Source organism: Diadema antillarum, unplaced genomic scaffold, assembly GCF_040938485.1.
Source record: "Diadema antillarum isolate AM-2024a unplaced genomic scaffold, OU_Dant_1.0 scf00000017, whole genome shotgun sequence".
Taxonomy (NCBI): Eukaryota; Metazoa; Echinodermata; class Echinoidea; order Diadematoida; family Diadematidae; genus Diadema; species Diadema antillarum.
In genome coordinates, this window is record NW_027270906.1 from 24,747 (window position 1) to 41,635 (window position 16,889).

General features: G+C 38.1%; 2 protein-coding genes across 2 annotated transcripts; one reads left to right on the plus strand and one right to left on the minus strand.

Annotated features, from left to right (window-relative positions):
* Positions 1-460: 460 nt before the first annotated feature.
* On the minus strand, positions 461-4,484 carry LOC139726104 (uncharacterized). The gene is made up of 5 exons (XM_071637187.1): positions 4,334-4,484; positions 3,547-3,682; positions 2,475-2,593; positions 1,370-1,564; positions 461-927 (listed from the first exon to the last, which is right to left on the minus strand). The coding sequence occupies exons 1-5, from the start codon at positions 4,437-4,439 to the stop codon at positions 461-463; spliced, it is 1,023 nt and encodes a 340-aa protein (XP_071493288.1). The 5' UTR covers positions 4,440-4,484.
* Positions 4,485-5,824: 1,340 nt separating this feature from the next.
* LOC139726115 (queuosine-tRNA galactosyltransferase-like) lies at positions 5,825-16,235 on the plus strand. Its single transcript, XM_071637197.1, has 12 exons — positions 5,825-5,909; positions 8,935-9,051; positions 9,388-9,484; positions 10,289-10,353; positions 11,155-11,220; positions 12,120-12,215; positions 12,911-13,006; positions 13,619-13,743; positions 14,219-14,354; positions 14,829-14,897; positions 15,137-15,211; positions 16,155-16,235. The coding sequence occupies exons 1-12, from the start codon at positions 5,880-5,882 to the stop codon at positions 16,233-16,235; spliced, it is 1,053 nt and encodes a 350-aa protein (XP_071493298.1). The 5' UTR covers positions 5,825-5,879.
* The last annotated feature ends 654 nt before the right edge of the window (positions 16,236-16,889 follow it).

Consider the following 16,889-nt stretch of genomic DNA (forward strand, 5'->3'; position numbering starts at 1 on the left):
CTGTGGCAGTGGCATAGAGATACAAGTTTTGAAATTCTACAATCATTGTAAAAAAATTGTCATTCATTTCAATTACTGCAAGGAATGTCAAGATAAATGCAACTGTTCTGAAAATATATGCTATGATTCATGTATAATGTTTACATAGGTAAAAACTGATTCACAATCAAAGTACTCATGCTAATGTATTTACCCTTTCCTTCTCACCTGCAGTCATATAACACATGTGGCTCTCATCTTTCAAGTTGCAATATTCTAAGCATGATAATAATATATGTTTGTTTCACTGCTTTGCACTGACTGTGGGAGTTATGTGTAGCCAAGAATTAATAAATGAAATTCACTACTGCCACAAATCGATGGCATCACTGAATATCATTGTGAGCTCCTGCAGATGTTTCATCCTGTGAAATTTGACATTAGAAGATATTGCATCTGTCTATTCACAGCCATGGCACTTTCACATCCTTAGAATGTTTCTGGTTTTCCAGAACTGGTCTTGGCCAGTTTTGAGTGCTTCCATGGCCACCTTCCATGCTTGTTCCGGTCTAAACCCAACCAAGGCAGTTCCAACCAGTTCAATCTGCTTCTCCACAGCCAGCTCCCTGACACGCTGTTCAATCACATCAGGCGGTGTGTAATCTAGAACTATGGGTGTGTCTTCTTGGGCAATCTTTTCACCCCTGCCACCTTGGTCTGCCGCATCATTACCTCCAGAAGAGGCTAAATTGGTTGACTTTTGATCTATGCTGTCCACATTGCAGGCAATCTCAACCCTGCCTTCATGGGGGAAAGCCATGGCCTGCACCCCCGGGAGTCCCCCAGCACTGGTGGCCCGGATGGCAGTTGCTATCTCCCTGCCTGCTTCCAAGTCCTGTGTGTCTATGGTCACATTGCAATTTGTGACATAGTGTGATGCTCCGACACCTGAATACAAAATATAAGCCGCACACACAAGATTCTCACCTCAAGATGAAAAAATTCCCACCTAACTATGAAGAGTATGGGTAAATATCTGATAAAAATGTTGGAATGTGCTCTGGTAGTATCCAACTAAAACCACTACCTCACTGCACAAGCTACTTATTGTTTAAGCTTCAATATTATGATGTCTTGAAGGATCATTGCTAAATCTAAACTGGCCTTCTCTAAAACTGAATGAATAAAAAAGACGCAAAACTGTTTTAAATGCACACACAAATAAGCTTTCTTATGGTGCAACACAACTTCCTTGTTTTCATGCTTTGAATACATTGTCACAAATCATACTCTCTTCCAGTTTACTTTATACAATATACCACACATGTCAAAACTTTGAGATTAAAACATCACCGAAAGAGAAGAGAAAGATTCCACAACTTAAATTTACCTGTCAGTCCATATCTGCTTGATGGTCGCGCACCAAAGTCATGAGTGAATTTTGACCAATCAATGCCACTTTTCCCACGGAACCAGCCGACGGCCTTCCTCCTAGGCACAAGGCTGCGACACTGAGGCAAATCTGCTGCCCCAAACAAGAAGAAAGAAGTTCCCTGGATGTTGTCACTCAGATACTCAGCAATGGCTATTAAATTCAAACAGAAAAAAAATTCACATTTTATTTGCAATGATTGTCAATTTCAAGTCATTAACCCATTGAGGACGAGACCCGAGTATACTCGGGCAGGCGTTTATGAGAAATGCATGTTGTAGCAAAATCAGTCGGTCCTCAACAGGTTAATATATTCACATTTCATTTGTAATTCTTTACAAGCTTTCTGTTTCCTAACAACCATATTTCAATCATCTGGATCATAAAACAATGTGTAGTTAGATACGATAATAATGCACTGTCAAATGATATGTTATGTTGACAATTGGTTGATAAGACAATGCGCACAAACATCCCCTACAAAGTTTCCATGAAATGTTAGCATAATCTCTACACTGTTATACACAATGAAATGAACTCATTAATAGTACCTCTCAAGACAAACCTAAACTTAGGATTAACAAACTATGAATTGGGAAAAATGCAGGAATGAAAACATTAAGAAATAATCACATCATATCAATTCTCCATTATATTGGATATGGTAAACAAAGTTAAAACATTAAAAAAATGTAAATAAAGTTTGAGGATGTATCTATTCTGAAACCCTGTGCACTCTCTGAATTTGTACTCTCACTGCCTAGAAGTTTGCCCATATTACAACTCCAATCCTGACCCAGAGATGACATCGCAGAGCATTTTTGCATCCAGCAGAAGAGATACGTATGTGAAAACACATTGTTTCTTGTGCTTTTATATTTTACTCTGTATCAATTGTTTCTCCAGAGGACACCAATGATACCAATTATAATGTCAAAAATTTAATACAAGCAATGAACACACTACTTGCATCCCTCTAAGCATTTGATAGCTAATGTGACAGAAGTACAGTGTGTGTGTGTGTGTGTGTGTGTGTGTGTGTGTGTGCAAGAACTCTACTCACATCTTGCAATGGTTCCACATTCTTGCAGAGACACTGTGGCTGACAAGGGATAGACTGGAATGAGATCCACAGAGCCTAGTCTAGGATGAACACCCTCTTGTGAAGAAAGATCTATCAACCTGCAGACAATTCAATATACATTTGTATAGTAAGACAGTTTTCTCAACTACATGAAAATATTACTGCAGCATTTTGTTTTCCTTCTCAGATATCAACCATAGTTAGTTTCAGTGACAGTCTTATAAAAGGAGATTGTGTGAGTACAGTATACAACTATTCATTACACAGTTACCAGCATGTTGTGTCTGAAGTTTTGGCCGAGTACAACATAATGTGGTCGGTACTGAAATTTGCAGAAATCAAACAAGGTGTTGGGAGATTTCTGTTTTGTTTTTGTTTGTTTGTTTGTTTGTTAGTTTGTTTGTTTGTTTGTTTGTTCGTTTGTTTTTGTTCAGCAAGTGCATAAAGGAGGAATGTATAAGGCTTTAAATATTGAACTAGTAAAGGGACAACACTGTCCACATAGTGATATGTATGCAAATATAAAAAGGGCCCTGTTAATGATGGCATCACATATAGTTCATAATGGATTGAAATATTTTCTTCCAACAAAGGTACACCTCAATGATGCATTGATCACATTAAATTTTATTCCATTTATTCCTAAACATCTATTTTTGCGAGCTAGTTCACATTATGCATTCTTTTAAGAGCAAAATAATATCACACAAAAAAGGAAAATATCCATGGAGCTATGTTCGAAACAATTACTACTTGTGACTTTAATATCTTTCTGTAATATCAAATTGAACCTTGAATCATTTCAGAATCAGCAAATGAGTTTGATTGGCTTACTGAAGAGCTGTTAATGTGGCAATTCAGACATGATAAGCTGTACCTTTAATATCTGAAGTCACCTCATTTCCATGCCTAGTATGCATAGGTATGTCAACTAGAGCAACCCCCCCCCCCAAAAAAAAAAAAAAAAAAAGAACAAGAAACAAAAGCAGATGACTGACTCTAAGCCACTTATGAGTCAAAACAGTGACATATTTAAACAAATGCAACACACCTGTATGCCTCTCTACATGCACCACACACAGCTGATTTGAGATGGGAGATTGGTGCAGCTATGGTGAGCACTGACCGGTTGTAGTCAATGTCCTGAAAGATATTTAGGACAGATGAGAGATGCTGAGGACCTTCACCTGTGGATGAAGTGGAAAATGCGTACACGAATTAGAACGTGGATATAATAATTTAAAGAATGCAGAAGAAAGAACATTATCCAGAACAGATCCTCAAATAATCCAATATGAAATCAGAAATGATGAATGAATCAAATTGAACAATACAAGATATGAACATGGCTGAGATATTATAGCACTTGGTTTAGTGTGTGTGTGTGTGGGGAGGGGGTGTTTGTGTCTACAAGTATCATTAATTAGAAAAGTTTTAACAAATTTGACCAAAACATTTTTGTGCGTGTTTACTAAATCAATTTTAGACTGTAAACTCAAGCTCAAATTTCTCACACATCATTGCCATTCCCACAACCAACCTTAACAATAACAGAATGATGAAGCATGGTTCTGTCTGGAACTATTTAATGTAATCCTAATTTTAATGATTGAGAACATCCAAAACCAATGGCAGGATATCATTTAACTAAAATCATCAGAGATTTGATTTGTTGATGGCGCTCAGACTGTTGTATGAATTATCTAGTGTACGTACAATATGTTCCTGGTCAACTGATGTTTGATTCTGTGATATCTAAAATAGCTGGAACGTGGAAGAAGAAAAGAGAAAGCAAAATAGTCAGAAATGCACACAAAATGACTTACCCGTAGTAGTACCAGAAGCCCTTGTTGTAGCTGCCTTTGCAACCCTTTCAATCACTTCATAATTTCTGGCCTCAGAAATGTTAAGGAGGCAAATCCCAAGCCTGCCAAGAGAAGACATGACGAGTCTTGATCTGTGTCACGAGCAGAACAGAACTTCAGCTGTCAGAACTGTAGGATCGAAATAAGAAGTTTTCAGTGTCATCATCACTACAGCTAGCATATTGTGTCATATCTGGCCCAAAATGCTGTAATCATCTTTGTATGTGCTATGATCTCTAGGGCTGTATATCATCTTTTTTTTTTAATCAATAATTTACATGTTTACTTTAAATGATTTGAAAAAGAATCATAATTGTATTATAATTTAGTTTTTAATAAACTGCTTAGTATTAGAGATCATTGTATTGCCATCAGAACATATCTTATCAAATATTTAGACAGAGTACACTTACAAATCAATTACCTGGTACAAGATTTTAGTCTAGTACTTTACAGGATCCTACGAGAAGTTCAACTTACCATCCTCTTGTGATTTATTCAAAGATGAATAGATGTCATATTGTGATATAGCAAAGCTGACATCAGTCAGGTCACTTCAATAACCATGACAACAAGCAAAATAACTATACACATCCCAGTCGCTGTACGGTGTCTGGTCAGGCTAGACAACAAGCAGTCGCAAAATACACAGCAGCAGTGGCGGATCCAGAGGGGGGCGCACCGGGTGCGCGCCCCCTCTTTATTTCTTGTTAAAACAAAAGAAAAAAAAAGAAAATTATGAGGGGGTGCGTGCGCCCCCTTTAATTTTGTATAGGCGCCTGCCTTTACGGAATTCCTGGATCCGCCCCTGCAACAGTAGCTCTCTTTGCACCAAAAGAATCTCGATTTGAATTTCATGGCTCTTGCTTCTTTCCAACAATCACATATGCACATGTGACCTGGCAGACTGTTTACTCTTGACTTTGACTTTTTGTCATTGTTGTTGATGTTATGTTCAGCTTCAGTGAGCTTCACTCATTCAGCCTGAGTTCATCAGACAGGTAAGAGTAAGACTCGCTCGAATGGTGGGGCATTTACGTACCCGTACCTGGTAGCTGGCTGGTAGCTGGTTAACCCCGAGCCCCCGGGGCGCTCCTTCAGTGGGCTTCACACAGTAGAACGCTTCGCTTCGCGTTCGTCGGGCTGGTCGCAGTGCATCAGTAAACGTAACGTAGTACGGTACTTAGTAGTTGATCGGCATGGGTCTTCTCACGGCACAGCCACGACGGGAGGCACTGTGTGAGCTTGCTTGATCCTGATCAAATACCTTCTTATCAGAGTTCAGGTGTTTTTCGAGTTCAGTAGTCGGTGTTCGATACTTGCAGCAAGAGCAAAAGTCAAACTCGGAGACGACGACGCGTTAGCGCAGTACCCTGCTCAGGGTCTGGGATGTGTCACGTGCATGGTAGGTGTCACCTGACAGTTGCTAGCGTTGCTTGAAGGTGTCACCTGACACACTGAGTACGAGTAGCAGTCAAGAGCGAACGAATCCACGCGCGTTTCGATACTATGCTGGATAATGCTATCTCCACGCACTGATGCCGATGTCGTGAGTATCACCATATATTTTAAGTTCGATGTCTCACTCACTGTGCTTAATTTTTTCATGTAAGACGCTATATAACATATTCATCCAACGTTTTAACTACTACTTACGGCATACGGGAGTATCGTAGGTGCCAAGCAGAGTATGGAAATGCGTTGTCCCATATCTTAAAATCTGTGTAATGTTCGCTGAGTACCGGAACACTACACCATGGCCATTCCATGTCCTAACCCCGGCGCGGGGCAGGGCATCGGCACTGTAACTTTGTTGGGGTCGCTGGTGCGGTTAACCATGTCCATGCACCACCAGCAAACGTGCATTGCATGCATGAAGCAGTATGATCTATAAGTCTAGACCCTAAGTAGTAGACAGCAGTACAACAACACGTGGTAACATATCAGTCCGGGAAACCCGCTCATGAGGACCGCCCCCGCGTACGAGGATGGTCCCTCCTCATGAGGACCTCCCCCCTCCTCATGAGGCCCCCCCTTCACTTCTTATTCATCTCACATCTGACGTATAAATTGTCGCAACTTTGCACGGTGATTTTTTGTTACACACACATGTCCACTATCCATGATGAAAAGAAGAAAAAATCCTGTCTGTTTTTATTTTTTTTTTAATCGAGTTTAAATCACCCGATGCAGAGCGCCCATCAAAACACGGGCGCCAGCGCGTTCGCACAATGCAAGACTGCCGCACCTAGCGGCCTGATCCGACTAAATATTTTCGATGCTTTTTTCTGCGGCTCTCACCTCTCCGCGCACGAATTAGCCTCGTGAAGCTGAAGTCTGACATCTTTTTACACAAATTCGTAACGAGAAAAATTAAATCAGTACTAACCTGATCTTGTCCATATATTCCAAATTACTATTCCACACTGATAGAGTAGGTGGGTAGATGACATACTCCAGTTTGTTAGCAAAATAATCACTTTGTAGGTATGACGAGTTCACTTTCTTCGTCAATTCCGCCCACGATTCCGCCGCCCGCTTACCGTTTGGGCGCTTTCTCTGGAATCATCCCGCGACGCGACGTACGTCGCATCACATCACGCATCCAGCACATACCAGTCTGGTACTTAGTATGTGCTGGATGCGTGATGTATGCGACGTACGTCGCGTCGCGGGATGATTCCAGAAAAAGCGCCCAAACGGCGGAATCGTGGGCGGAATTGACGAAGAAAGTGAACTCGTCATACCTACAAAGTGATTATTTTGCTAACAAACTGGAGTATGTCATCTACCCACCTACTCTATCAGTGTGGAATAGTAATTTGGAATATATGGACAAGATCAGGTTAGTACTGATTTAATTTTTCTCGTTACGAATTTGTGTAAAAAGATGTCAGACTTCAGCTTCACGAGGCTGATTCGTGCGCGGAGAGGTGAGAGCCGCAGAAAAAAGCATCGAAAATATTTAGTCGGATCAGGCCGCTAGGTGCGGCAGTCTTGCATTGTGCGAACGCGCTGGCGCCCGTGTTTTGATGGGCGCTCTGCATCGGGTGATTAAAACTCGATTTATAAAAAAAAAAACAGACAGGATTTTTTCTTCTTTTCATCATGGATAGTGGACATGTGTGTGTAACAAAAAATCACCGTGCAAAGTTGCGACAATTTATACGTCAGATGTGAGATGAATAAGAAGTGAAGGGGGGGCCTCATGAGGCGTTCCCCGGGGGGCCTCATGAGGAGGGGGGAGGTCCTCATGAGGAGGGACCATCCTCGTACGCGGGGGCGGTCCTCATGAGCGGGTTTCCCGGACTGATATCATATTGTATAAAAAACCGGACTAACACTAAGTCAAGTGAAGTCACCTCCACACTTGCATCAGACAAGTTAAACACGTTGTTATGCTTGCATTGGTAATTTAATTGCAGTAGGCTTATATAGCAGATGAATGATAGGACAGGCTGCACAAGTCAGCAAAACAAAGTATCGTGTTGTTAAAAAGTTAGTAATTTAAATCAATGTATCGTTTGTTAAATATGAGAAAGAGTTGAATGCCATTGAGAATAAGAATAATTTACTCAGTCTCAAATGCTAACGCTAGATAAATGAGGCTTCTTCTTCCTCCTCTTCTTCTTCGTCTTTATCTAATTTATCTACTCAATCTGCAGTATAATGGTCAGCTATTAAGAGGTAACTGGATTTAGAAGAGATAGAGAGAGAGAGAGAAAGAATATGCAATTCTGTCATGAGCTGTCTGCCATATTTGCAACCATTTGTCAAGTCCTTATATTGACAAGAGGCATCATCCATTAGACCATAATTGACCATAGATGAAACTAGTGTTGGGGGTTGGCAGGTCTAATTTAAACCAAAAACCTGGACTAAAATGGTTAAAATTACTTTTAGACTTTAATTCCTGGTGGCAGCGTGATCTTAAAGGACAAGTTCACCTTCATAAACATAAGGGTTGAGAAAATGCAACAATATTAGTAGAACACATCAGTGAAAGTTTGAGGAAAATTGGACAATCGATGCAAAAGTTATGAATTTTTAAAATTTTTGTGTTGGAACCGCTGGATGAGGAGACTACTGCAGCTTGTGAGTCATATGCGTACAACAGTATAAAGAAAATACAAAAGAAAATTCAACATATTTTCACTTTTTTCGCATAATAAAAGAGCAATTGACTTGCCTCTTTCTAAAGGCAGGGGGAATAATATTACCCATAACATTTATCGGTAACGAGTCAGGGGAATGTGTACTTTTTTCAAAAGATGGAATTTTGTGAAATTCTCTTTATATTTTCCTTATATTGTTGTACGCATGTGACATCTAAGTTATTCATACACTGCAGTAGTCTTCTCATCCAGCGGGTACTGCACAAAAACTTCAAAAATTCATAACTTTTGAACGGATTGCCTGATTTTCCTCAAACTTTCAATGATGTGTTCTACTAATATTGCTACATTCTCTCAATCCTTATGTTTATGAAGGTGAACTTGTCCTTTAAGGAATATTTACAAGCCAAACTTACCCTCCTGTTCTTTTTGTTTTCTCTGTCAATTCTCATAACACAGTCTATTATTATCCCAGTTCATAATGCGGAGCTGTGGCTTGATGAGTGTCTTAAATCTGTCCTTGCCCAGAAGTTCTCAGGGTCCATGCAGCTGTCTGCTTATGACGATGCCAGTACAGTGAGTACTTGATGCTGTTGTGTGAATATTATCATTGCTTCTTCTCTTTCTGTTTTTTTGTGTAAGTTGTGGTATCCAAGGTATCATAACTACGTAACTATACAGTCTTTATTTGACTGTTACCATCACCATTCCTGTCAATTTTTTAATTAATAAAATGTCCTGTGACAACAATTAGTATTTTGTGAAGGAACTGTCAACAGTACATAACAGATGCAGATTTTATTTTTCTTTTTTCTTTTTTTTTTCTTTTTAGAGAGAGAATGTTGAGATGCTACCAGGCTGTCTGAAAACTTATACTGACTTTTTTTTTACCCCCCCCCCCCCCCCCAACAGGACCAATCTCGGGCTGTTCTTGAGACATACAAACAAAAGATGACTGAAGTCGGTATTGATATGGTGATCAATGGACACACAGGGATACCAGCTGGAGGTAAGAGATGACAAACTTTGCTCTCTTGCTCTCCTTCCCCCTTGTGAACCTCACTACCTTGTATTTCACTGTCTGCAAAAGCGAAACATTTGGAATGAGATAACTTCCATGTGTGTTAAGCATAAGGCACAGCTTCACTCTGACTTAGTGTGAATGAGAGATAGAACAAGTAGGTCTACAGATTGTAATACAGTAAAGTGTTTGTTTGATTTTCATTTGTGTTTTAAAGACTAGAGTGATTATGATAGAAAGAGGAATACAATACATCCATGATCCATGTCATATGAATCAGTCTTGGTGTGCTGTTGCATTTTCACATGTAGAAATGCAGGATGACTTTTTTTCCATTTTTGGCATTGAAGAAGTTTGCAAAATTTTTCTTGATATTTATAGAATCTGGTATGATGAATTAAAGAAGTTTGTAAATTTGTTCTCTGTAAATTAGATGCACAAGGTAGTGACATTATATTCACCTTTATTCCTGAAAGGAGACAGGTTAAGTGAAATTTGTAGTAACAAGAACTATTTATGACTCCCACCAATCATTGATATACTTCTGTCAATTTAATATATGCGACCATTCTAAACAATGACAGATTGGTAGAGATGAGATGTGTGCAAATATAGCACTGTCCTCATGTGCAATGTAATTTCCCTTTCTTGCATGAGGGTTATTTGTCTTTGTGTTGCATATTAACAATTTTGTACATGTGATGCATGTCATATTCATTACATAATATCATGTCAAAGGTCAGGTTTCGAACTGACTTAAAATTTTAAGGCATATCTTCATCTTTTTGACAGTTGGGGCAGCTCGTAACAGAGCAATAGCAGCCAGCAGTGGGCAATTCCTGTGCTTCTTGGATGCTGTAAGTAAACCTAGTGATTCCTGACAGAACATTTTTTTTTTTTCATTTTTCATTTTTATCCTGATAAATACAGGACTGCAGATGTGAGGTTGATTGCCTAATTGCTATGAACGTAGCTCTGATGAATCAGTATAAGCCCAACAGAAATGCCAAGAAAAGGAATTGCAAATATTTAGTGCAGAAGGGAACACATCAAAATTCTCACACAATGTGTTGCACACTCACAGGGCATGTAAATTGCAACAATTACAGGCATAATAAGTATACTTCTTTTCTCTCATTCCCATTCTTTCCGACAGTATAGGGTGTGTGAGAGAATATGGTTTATTTCTTTCATTTTCAGCTATCATAGTGACAATTTCATGAAGCAAGATTCACTTGTCCATTTCATGACTGAATGAGTACATGTTACTATAATTTGGAGTTTAGGGGAGTCAATATCATCCTTGATTCTCTCAGGTTTGAATACAAATATCTTGATATCAAATGTGCTGTGCATGCTCTTACGTGAAGGTTTGGAAGATAATGTAATGCACTGGAAATAGGTGAAATAGAAGAACTGACACTGGAATGTTAAACATCTGTGTTGATTTAAAGCAGCTGGTTAGATGAAAGGATTGATTTTGAAGTAGATTTAATGCATACGTATGCACAGCAGGAATAGATTGCTGAGATAATTGAAATTCACATACCCTGTTATACATGTAATTAGTTTGCTATGTTGAAGTTCTTGATTTGCACTTGTCTAAGGCATCTCTTTTGGAAGGATTAAAATTCATGTTTCTCTTTCCTCCAAGACAGGATGATGTGATGGACAGCAGACGAGTTGAGATGCAGTACGCTGCAGCAGTGTCTAGACCAAACACCGTAGGTATCTTTTACTAAAGTTTCTATGTAGAATCTGTCTAGAGGAGTGTACTGATAATATTACCTAATGTATGGCTCGACACTAACTTTTTTGTTTGGTGGCCCGATGGGGCCACCAAAATCCTAAATTTTACATTTTTGGTGGCCCGAGAGAAAAATTTGGTGTCCCGAAAAAAAAAAAACCATTAAAAGTCCTTTTTTTTAATGAGTCAAATATTTAAGATTTATGATAGTAAGAATTAGAAGTTGGACATATCTACTCATAAATAAACTTCAACAAACTTGCAACACTCACTCTCAGGCACTCATTCAGTCCTTTTCATCCATCCGTTGAACAAATTTAACTGCTAATTTCCGGCGCAAAAAGTTACGAATTTATTGACATACTTTTCAAAAAATTTTGGTGGCCCAAGGCGGGCCACCAAATTTGCCCTTTTTGGAAATTTGGTGGCCCGACTTTCATTTTTGGTGGCCCTGGGCCACCGGGCCACCGTTAGTGTCGAGCCCTGCCTAATGTAAAGCATGCCTATCTGTTACAACACAGATTTCTCCATTCTGCAGCTCAAATATATGCACAAGTGCTCCCATGCTATCAAGTGCTAATAACTACCCCCATTCTGCCTTTGACACCTCAAATGTTACGTTTAGACTCAACATTTTGTTATGTGTATGTGCTTATTGTCATCATCAAGTATTTCTTTACTGAAATAAACTGAAAGACTCCAAATATCAAGGCTGACAACAAGCTATTTTTTTCAGTGGTAGTCACAGATGATTTTGTTTAGATAATTGATCATATATTTTGGGGGATATGAGGTGTTCTTTCATTCATTTACAAATCTCTAATCATCTGTCTATACTAAAAGTGAATATCGGTATATATTCTTTCTTCCTGGAAGATTGTAGGTTGTCAGTTCCGCAGATTGCCAGAGGGATCCACACCGCGCTTCACTGACTGGTGTAACAGACTGCAACCTGAACAACTCTACACACAGGTAAGTAAGGGTAAACAAAGTGGAGTCCTTAGCTTGGCTGTGGCTGGCATCAAGGGTCTCTGATTGATAGTAGACATCCTCATTGTAGATTCTTTAGCGATGGTGTGATGATGCTGTTGTTGTTGTTGTTGATGCTGATGCTGATGAAGATGATGGCTGTGTTGGTGGTGGTATTGATGATGATAATGAAGTTTGATAATGAATTATACATGCTTATGTTTCAGCAATCTGAAACATTTCCCGACTACCCCAAATCTTTAAATGGAATGAAGAAATTAAGTGCATGATTGTAGTTGTATATTACAGAAAATTATCATCAAACAAATAGAACTTACAAGAAGATTAATGATTGACAGATGTGGATTAAAAAAGTTTGTTCCAGAGTAAAGAAAGAAACACATAGTGAAAGAAAATAAAAATTTGGTGTCACTGTGGAGTTGTGATGGAAGGCTAAAGCAGGGTGAAATGCACTTGGGATTGCAAAGGAATTTGGATGAAGAAGGTGTAGATTTGTGCTTGAACTTGACTAGTTTATGGTTGTGTAAGTGTGAATAGATTGGCATACAGCATTCAATGACAAGAAACATTTTTTTTTAATTTGTGTGTTTTTTTCTGATGAACATGATTTTATTGATCCTGTTCCATTTGGTTGATGCATTTGTTTAGTTTTGTTTTTCACTTGTGTTTTGTTTCAGATATACACATCACATGGTCCAGCTGTAGCCATGCCAACTTGGTTCTGTTCAAGACAAGTTTATGTGAAAGTTGGAAAGTTTGATGAAGGTGGAAAAGTAAGTAATACGCCTGTTTGAAAGGGATATTCTGGGCTGTGTAGTCTCACCTGTCTATGAATTTTAGAAGGTATGAATGTCTTTTGTCCTGAGTAGGGCTACTTACGTTAAGTGCGATTTAAGATTAGTGTTGCATTTTGGGGGCACTTGGATGCTAATGTATCTCCATTGTGTAAGATTTGAATCAGAACACCAAAATAACATTTGGTTTTATGCATATTCATATTAAGCTAGCTACAACTTCTGTATAGTTTGTGTAAGAAGTAAAATATATTTGATTCCATATGTATACACAATCTTTGTTGTTGTTTTGCTCATATATATATGTGTAACATATGTTAGAAAAGAATTATCTATAGCTTGCAATGTGGAGCATAATCTTTGCTTGTTTGTGGTGGATATGAAAATAGAGAGATAGAGCATTCTCATCATTGTTATGTGAAAAGCTCTTTCTTTCGTTATTTGATTCATCGTAATCTCCATCTCTGTTCCTTTCATTATTTCTTCCTTCATTTTCCCTTCTCAGTTTTTCCATTGCTCCTTCCCTCGCTCACTATCTTTGCTCACCTTTGATAAATATAATGTGCCTACCAATGGTACTCCCCTGCGCAGGGTGTCCCAGAAGACTTGATATTCTTCATGGCTCACCTACGGGGAGGAGGAGAGCTCTTCCGAGTGGACACCTGTCTGATGACTTACAGATACCATCCCACCGCTGCCACCCATTCAGTCCACAGGTTAGGGTCAAAGGTCATCTGTAATTACTATGAATGTCATTTGCCAAATACACCATGTATGACCTAAATGCAGTTACAAATAAACATTACTGCATTTTATGAAATTCACACTGAGTTCAAGAGACTTGAAAATTTAAGTCTTGAAAGTACTTTGATACAAGAAATCAGATTCATGTGCTATACAGAAGATGAGCATTAAGTCTCATCTTGTTACAGGGTGTACATGTCCTTGATATAAATGTTTTCTTTCAGTTTGTTTTACTAGTTTAATTTGAGCTTGTACATAGTTTTGGAATATGAGCATTTGTTTTCGTGAGTCAGGGTAGCACAGTAAATCAATAATATATGATTTAAAGATTTTTCAATCTTTCCTTACCCATTTAGATGATTAGATTTAGATTGATTTATTGATAGATGATATAGATTTTAATGGTTAGATGATTAAGTTTTATTTCTTTTTTCTGTTTTGTTTTAGAGACACCATCTGGGCTATTCAGGTGTCATCACTGGAAGAGACCGTTCTCAGTGGCTGGAGTCAGTTCACCATCTGGAATGCAGGGAAGCAAGGGAGACGGTTTTATCGGTCCCTCAGACCGGAGAATAGGGCAAAGGTTAGACTTTACTATGCTCTGTCTCTTTATGCATTCTGTAGAATATTTCTATATATCTTTCTCCCTCTATCTCTTTTCCATCTGTCTTCATCTATTTCCATCTCTCTGTTCCATTTATTTATTTCTTTTATCATGAATGTTGTTTTAGTGAACCCCAGTTTTGAATATCCAGGACATCCTCAAAGATAATATTTGCGGTTTTGTACGGTGTAATGCTGTGTTAATTTTTGTGAGTTTATATCTACCCTAATGGACTAACTCAGTATGTAACAGATATGTATATGTGTGACTGTGTGTGTGTGTGTGTGTGTTTTCATGAACTAGTGTGCAGATTACTCAATGATCTTGAGCAGTGTTTGTGAGATGTCAGAGATATCAAGTAGATAATTAATCTCAGTATTTGCTAAATAATAATCCAACATCTCATGTCTATGTGCCTGTCTTCTCATCATTTCTGCATCGTCCTTCTTGCAGGTAAAGTCTTTTTGCGATGTGGATGAGAAGAAGATTCAGAAAGGTGTCTATATCTATGAAGAAAGTGAGGTATGCGAAACAGGATTGTACAAGTTATGATTATGCATATTTCCTTCAAGTTCATTGTGTTTTATAAGTATTTCACATTCATCATGAATAGAATAAGATAAAAGTTGTAAAATATGTTTTATGTAGATCTCTGCATGTATGATTGCATCTATGCCTTTCCATATTAGCACACTCCACAACAGTAAATAGAGGGATGATTGAATGCATAATTTTTTTTCACTGTCACTTTTTCTGAAAAGCAAATACCCAAGCCAAGGATTCCAATAGTTCACTTCACAAAAGCGACACCGCCCTTCATCATCTGTGTCAAACAGGTCAGTATACATCCACAGGGTATAGAGTGATACAGAGATCATCTTGTTACCATGGAGAGATTTCACTTGGTTGATGTGAATCTATCTGAAAGAAGTCAGAGTCATCTCACTGTCCTGTATCAGAATGGTTCACAACTTGAAATTTGAGCATGTTGCAAGCTCAGAATCTGAGAATATTGCAGAAATTGTATGTGCGCAGAGCGCACATCGCGAGCACATAGTACACAATATTTTGCAGCTTATCTCTCTTTTTCCTGCTTACATTCAATGTTCTCCCTCATATTTTTCACACAAATATCTCTGTACCAGGTTTCTTCTGTTTTTCACGTTTTTCATGTGTGAATACATTTTATTTTGAGCTTGTTGCAAATTCTTGAGGATGTTGCACAACATGTTGCTGGAATTTGAGCATGTTGCATAAGAATTTGAGCATGTTGCAGCAACATGCTGAAACCCTTTGTGGACCACCTTGCTGTAACATTGCTCTGTGTCTCCATTCTTTTTCTCCATCTCTCCTTAGCGTATTGCTCGCCTCTCTTTCTCGAAACAAACAACTTCAACCTGACAACCCCTATTCATTTACTACATTACGCTCCACAATAAAGCCTTGACCATAGTAATATACATATGTCAGTGTACATCTTTTGTTGCCTTTCTGTGATTTGATAGGCAAACAAAAGCACAGTATAAGGTATACAGAATTAAATCGCCTTCAGTGACATTGTGAGAAGAGTTCACTTAATTTTCCTGTGTGGTGTGAATTCTATAGAACAGGTTACTAGTACTTGAATTTGAATTACTCTAATGGCTTAGTGCAGAAGATAACCTTTTTTGTTTTGTTTCCACAGATCATGCATTTTATTAATTTATTTATATATTTATTATTTATTCATTTATTTATTAATTAATTTATTTATTTATTTGTTTGTTTGTTTGTTTACAGGATCTGACAGGTGGTAGCTTTGAGGAAAACTTGTCATCATTAAATCTTAAGGAGGGAAGTGATTATTTCTTCTGCAGCTGATGAAGGCTTATCTCACAGGAGGCGAGCATTACTTATGTCAACTACAATTTATTTGTAGTTATTTTGTCAATCAGTGGCAATACTATTTATTCATATGTAGATCCATATATGTTGCTGCAGTCTTGATGTGAATGTTCTCCCAACCTCCAAAAAGGGATTAAATAGGGAAGGAGAATAAAAAAATACACTGTACATTGTTTTAGTTTCTGTTTTATGTATTTCACCTGTTGTTTCTTTCAAGAGATGCACATTAGAGTTTGTAATTTTAAAATTTGTCAAAATTGCATTTGATTATAAACAAAAACAAATGAAAAAATAGACATGACTGCAATGTGTATGTTTTGCTGATGTCACTATTAAATTTTTACCCAATGAAAGACTTAGGACTTATCCCCTATTGTGAAATGAACACTTATTATGCAAAAACAAATGAAAAGGTGAAAGATTTGTTATCATCTCACTTTGTCTCCACCTTCCTGCAAAAGAGTGAAACATAGAACTTGAGTGGAATGGGTTCACTTGTAAGTATATATGTAGAAGTCTGCAAAACAAGCAAAGTAAATAACAGATGCTCTCTGTGGAACATAAGCTGCCATACAATAGCTTATGGCTGCTTTGAACTGAACTCATTGCTTGTAAGTGTATCATTCAATA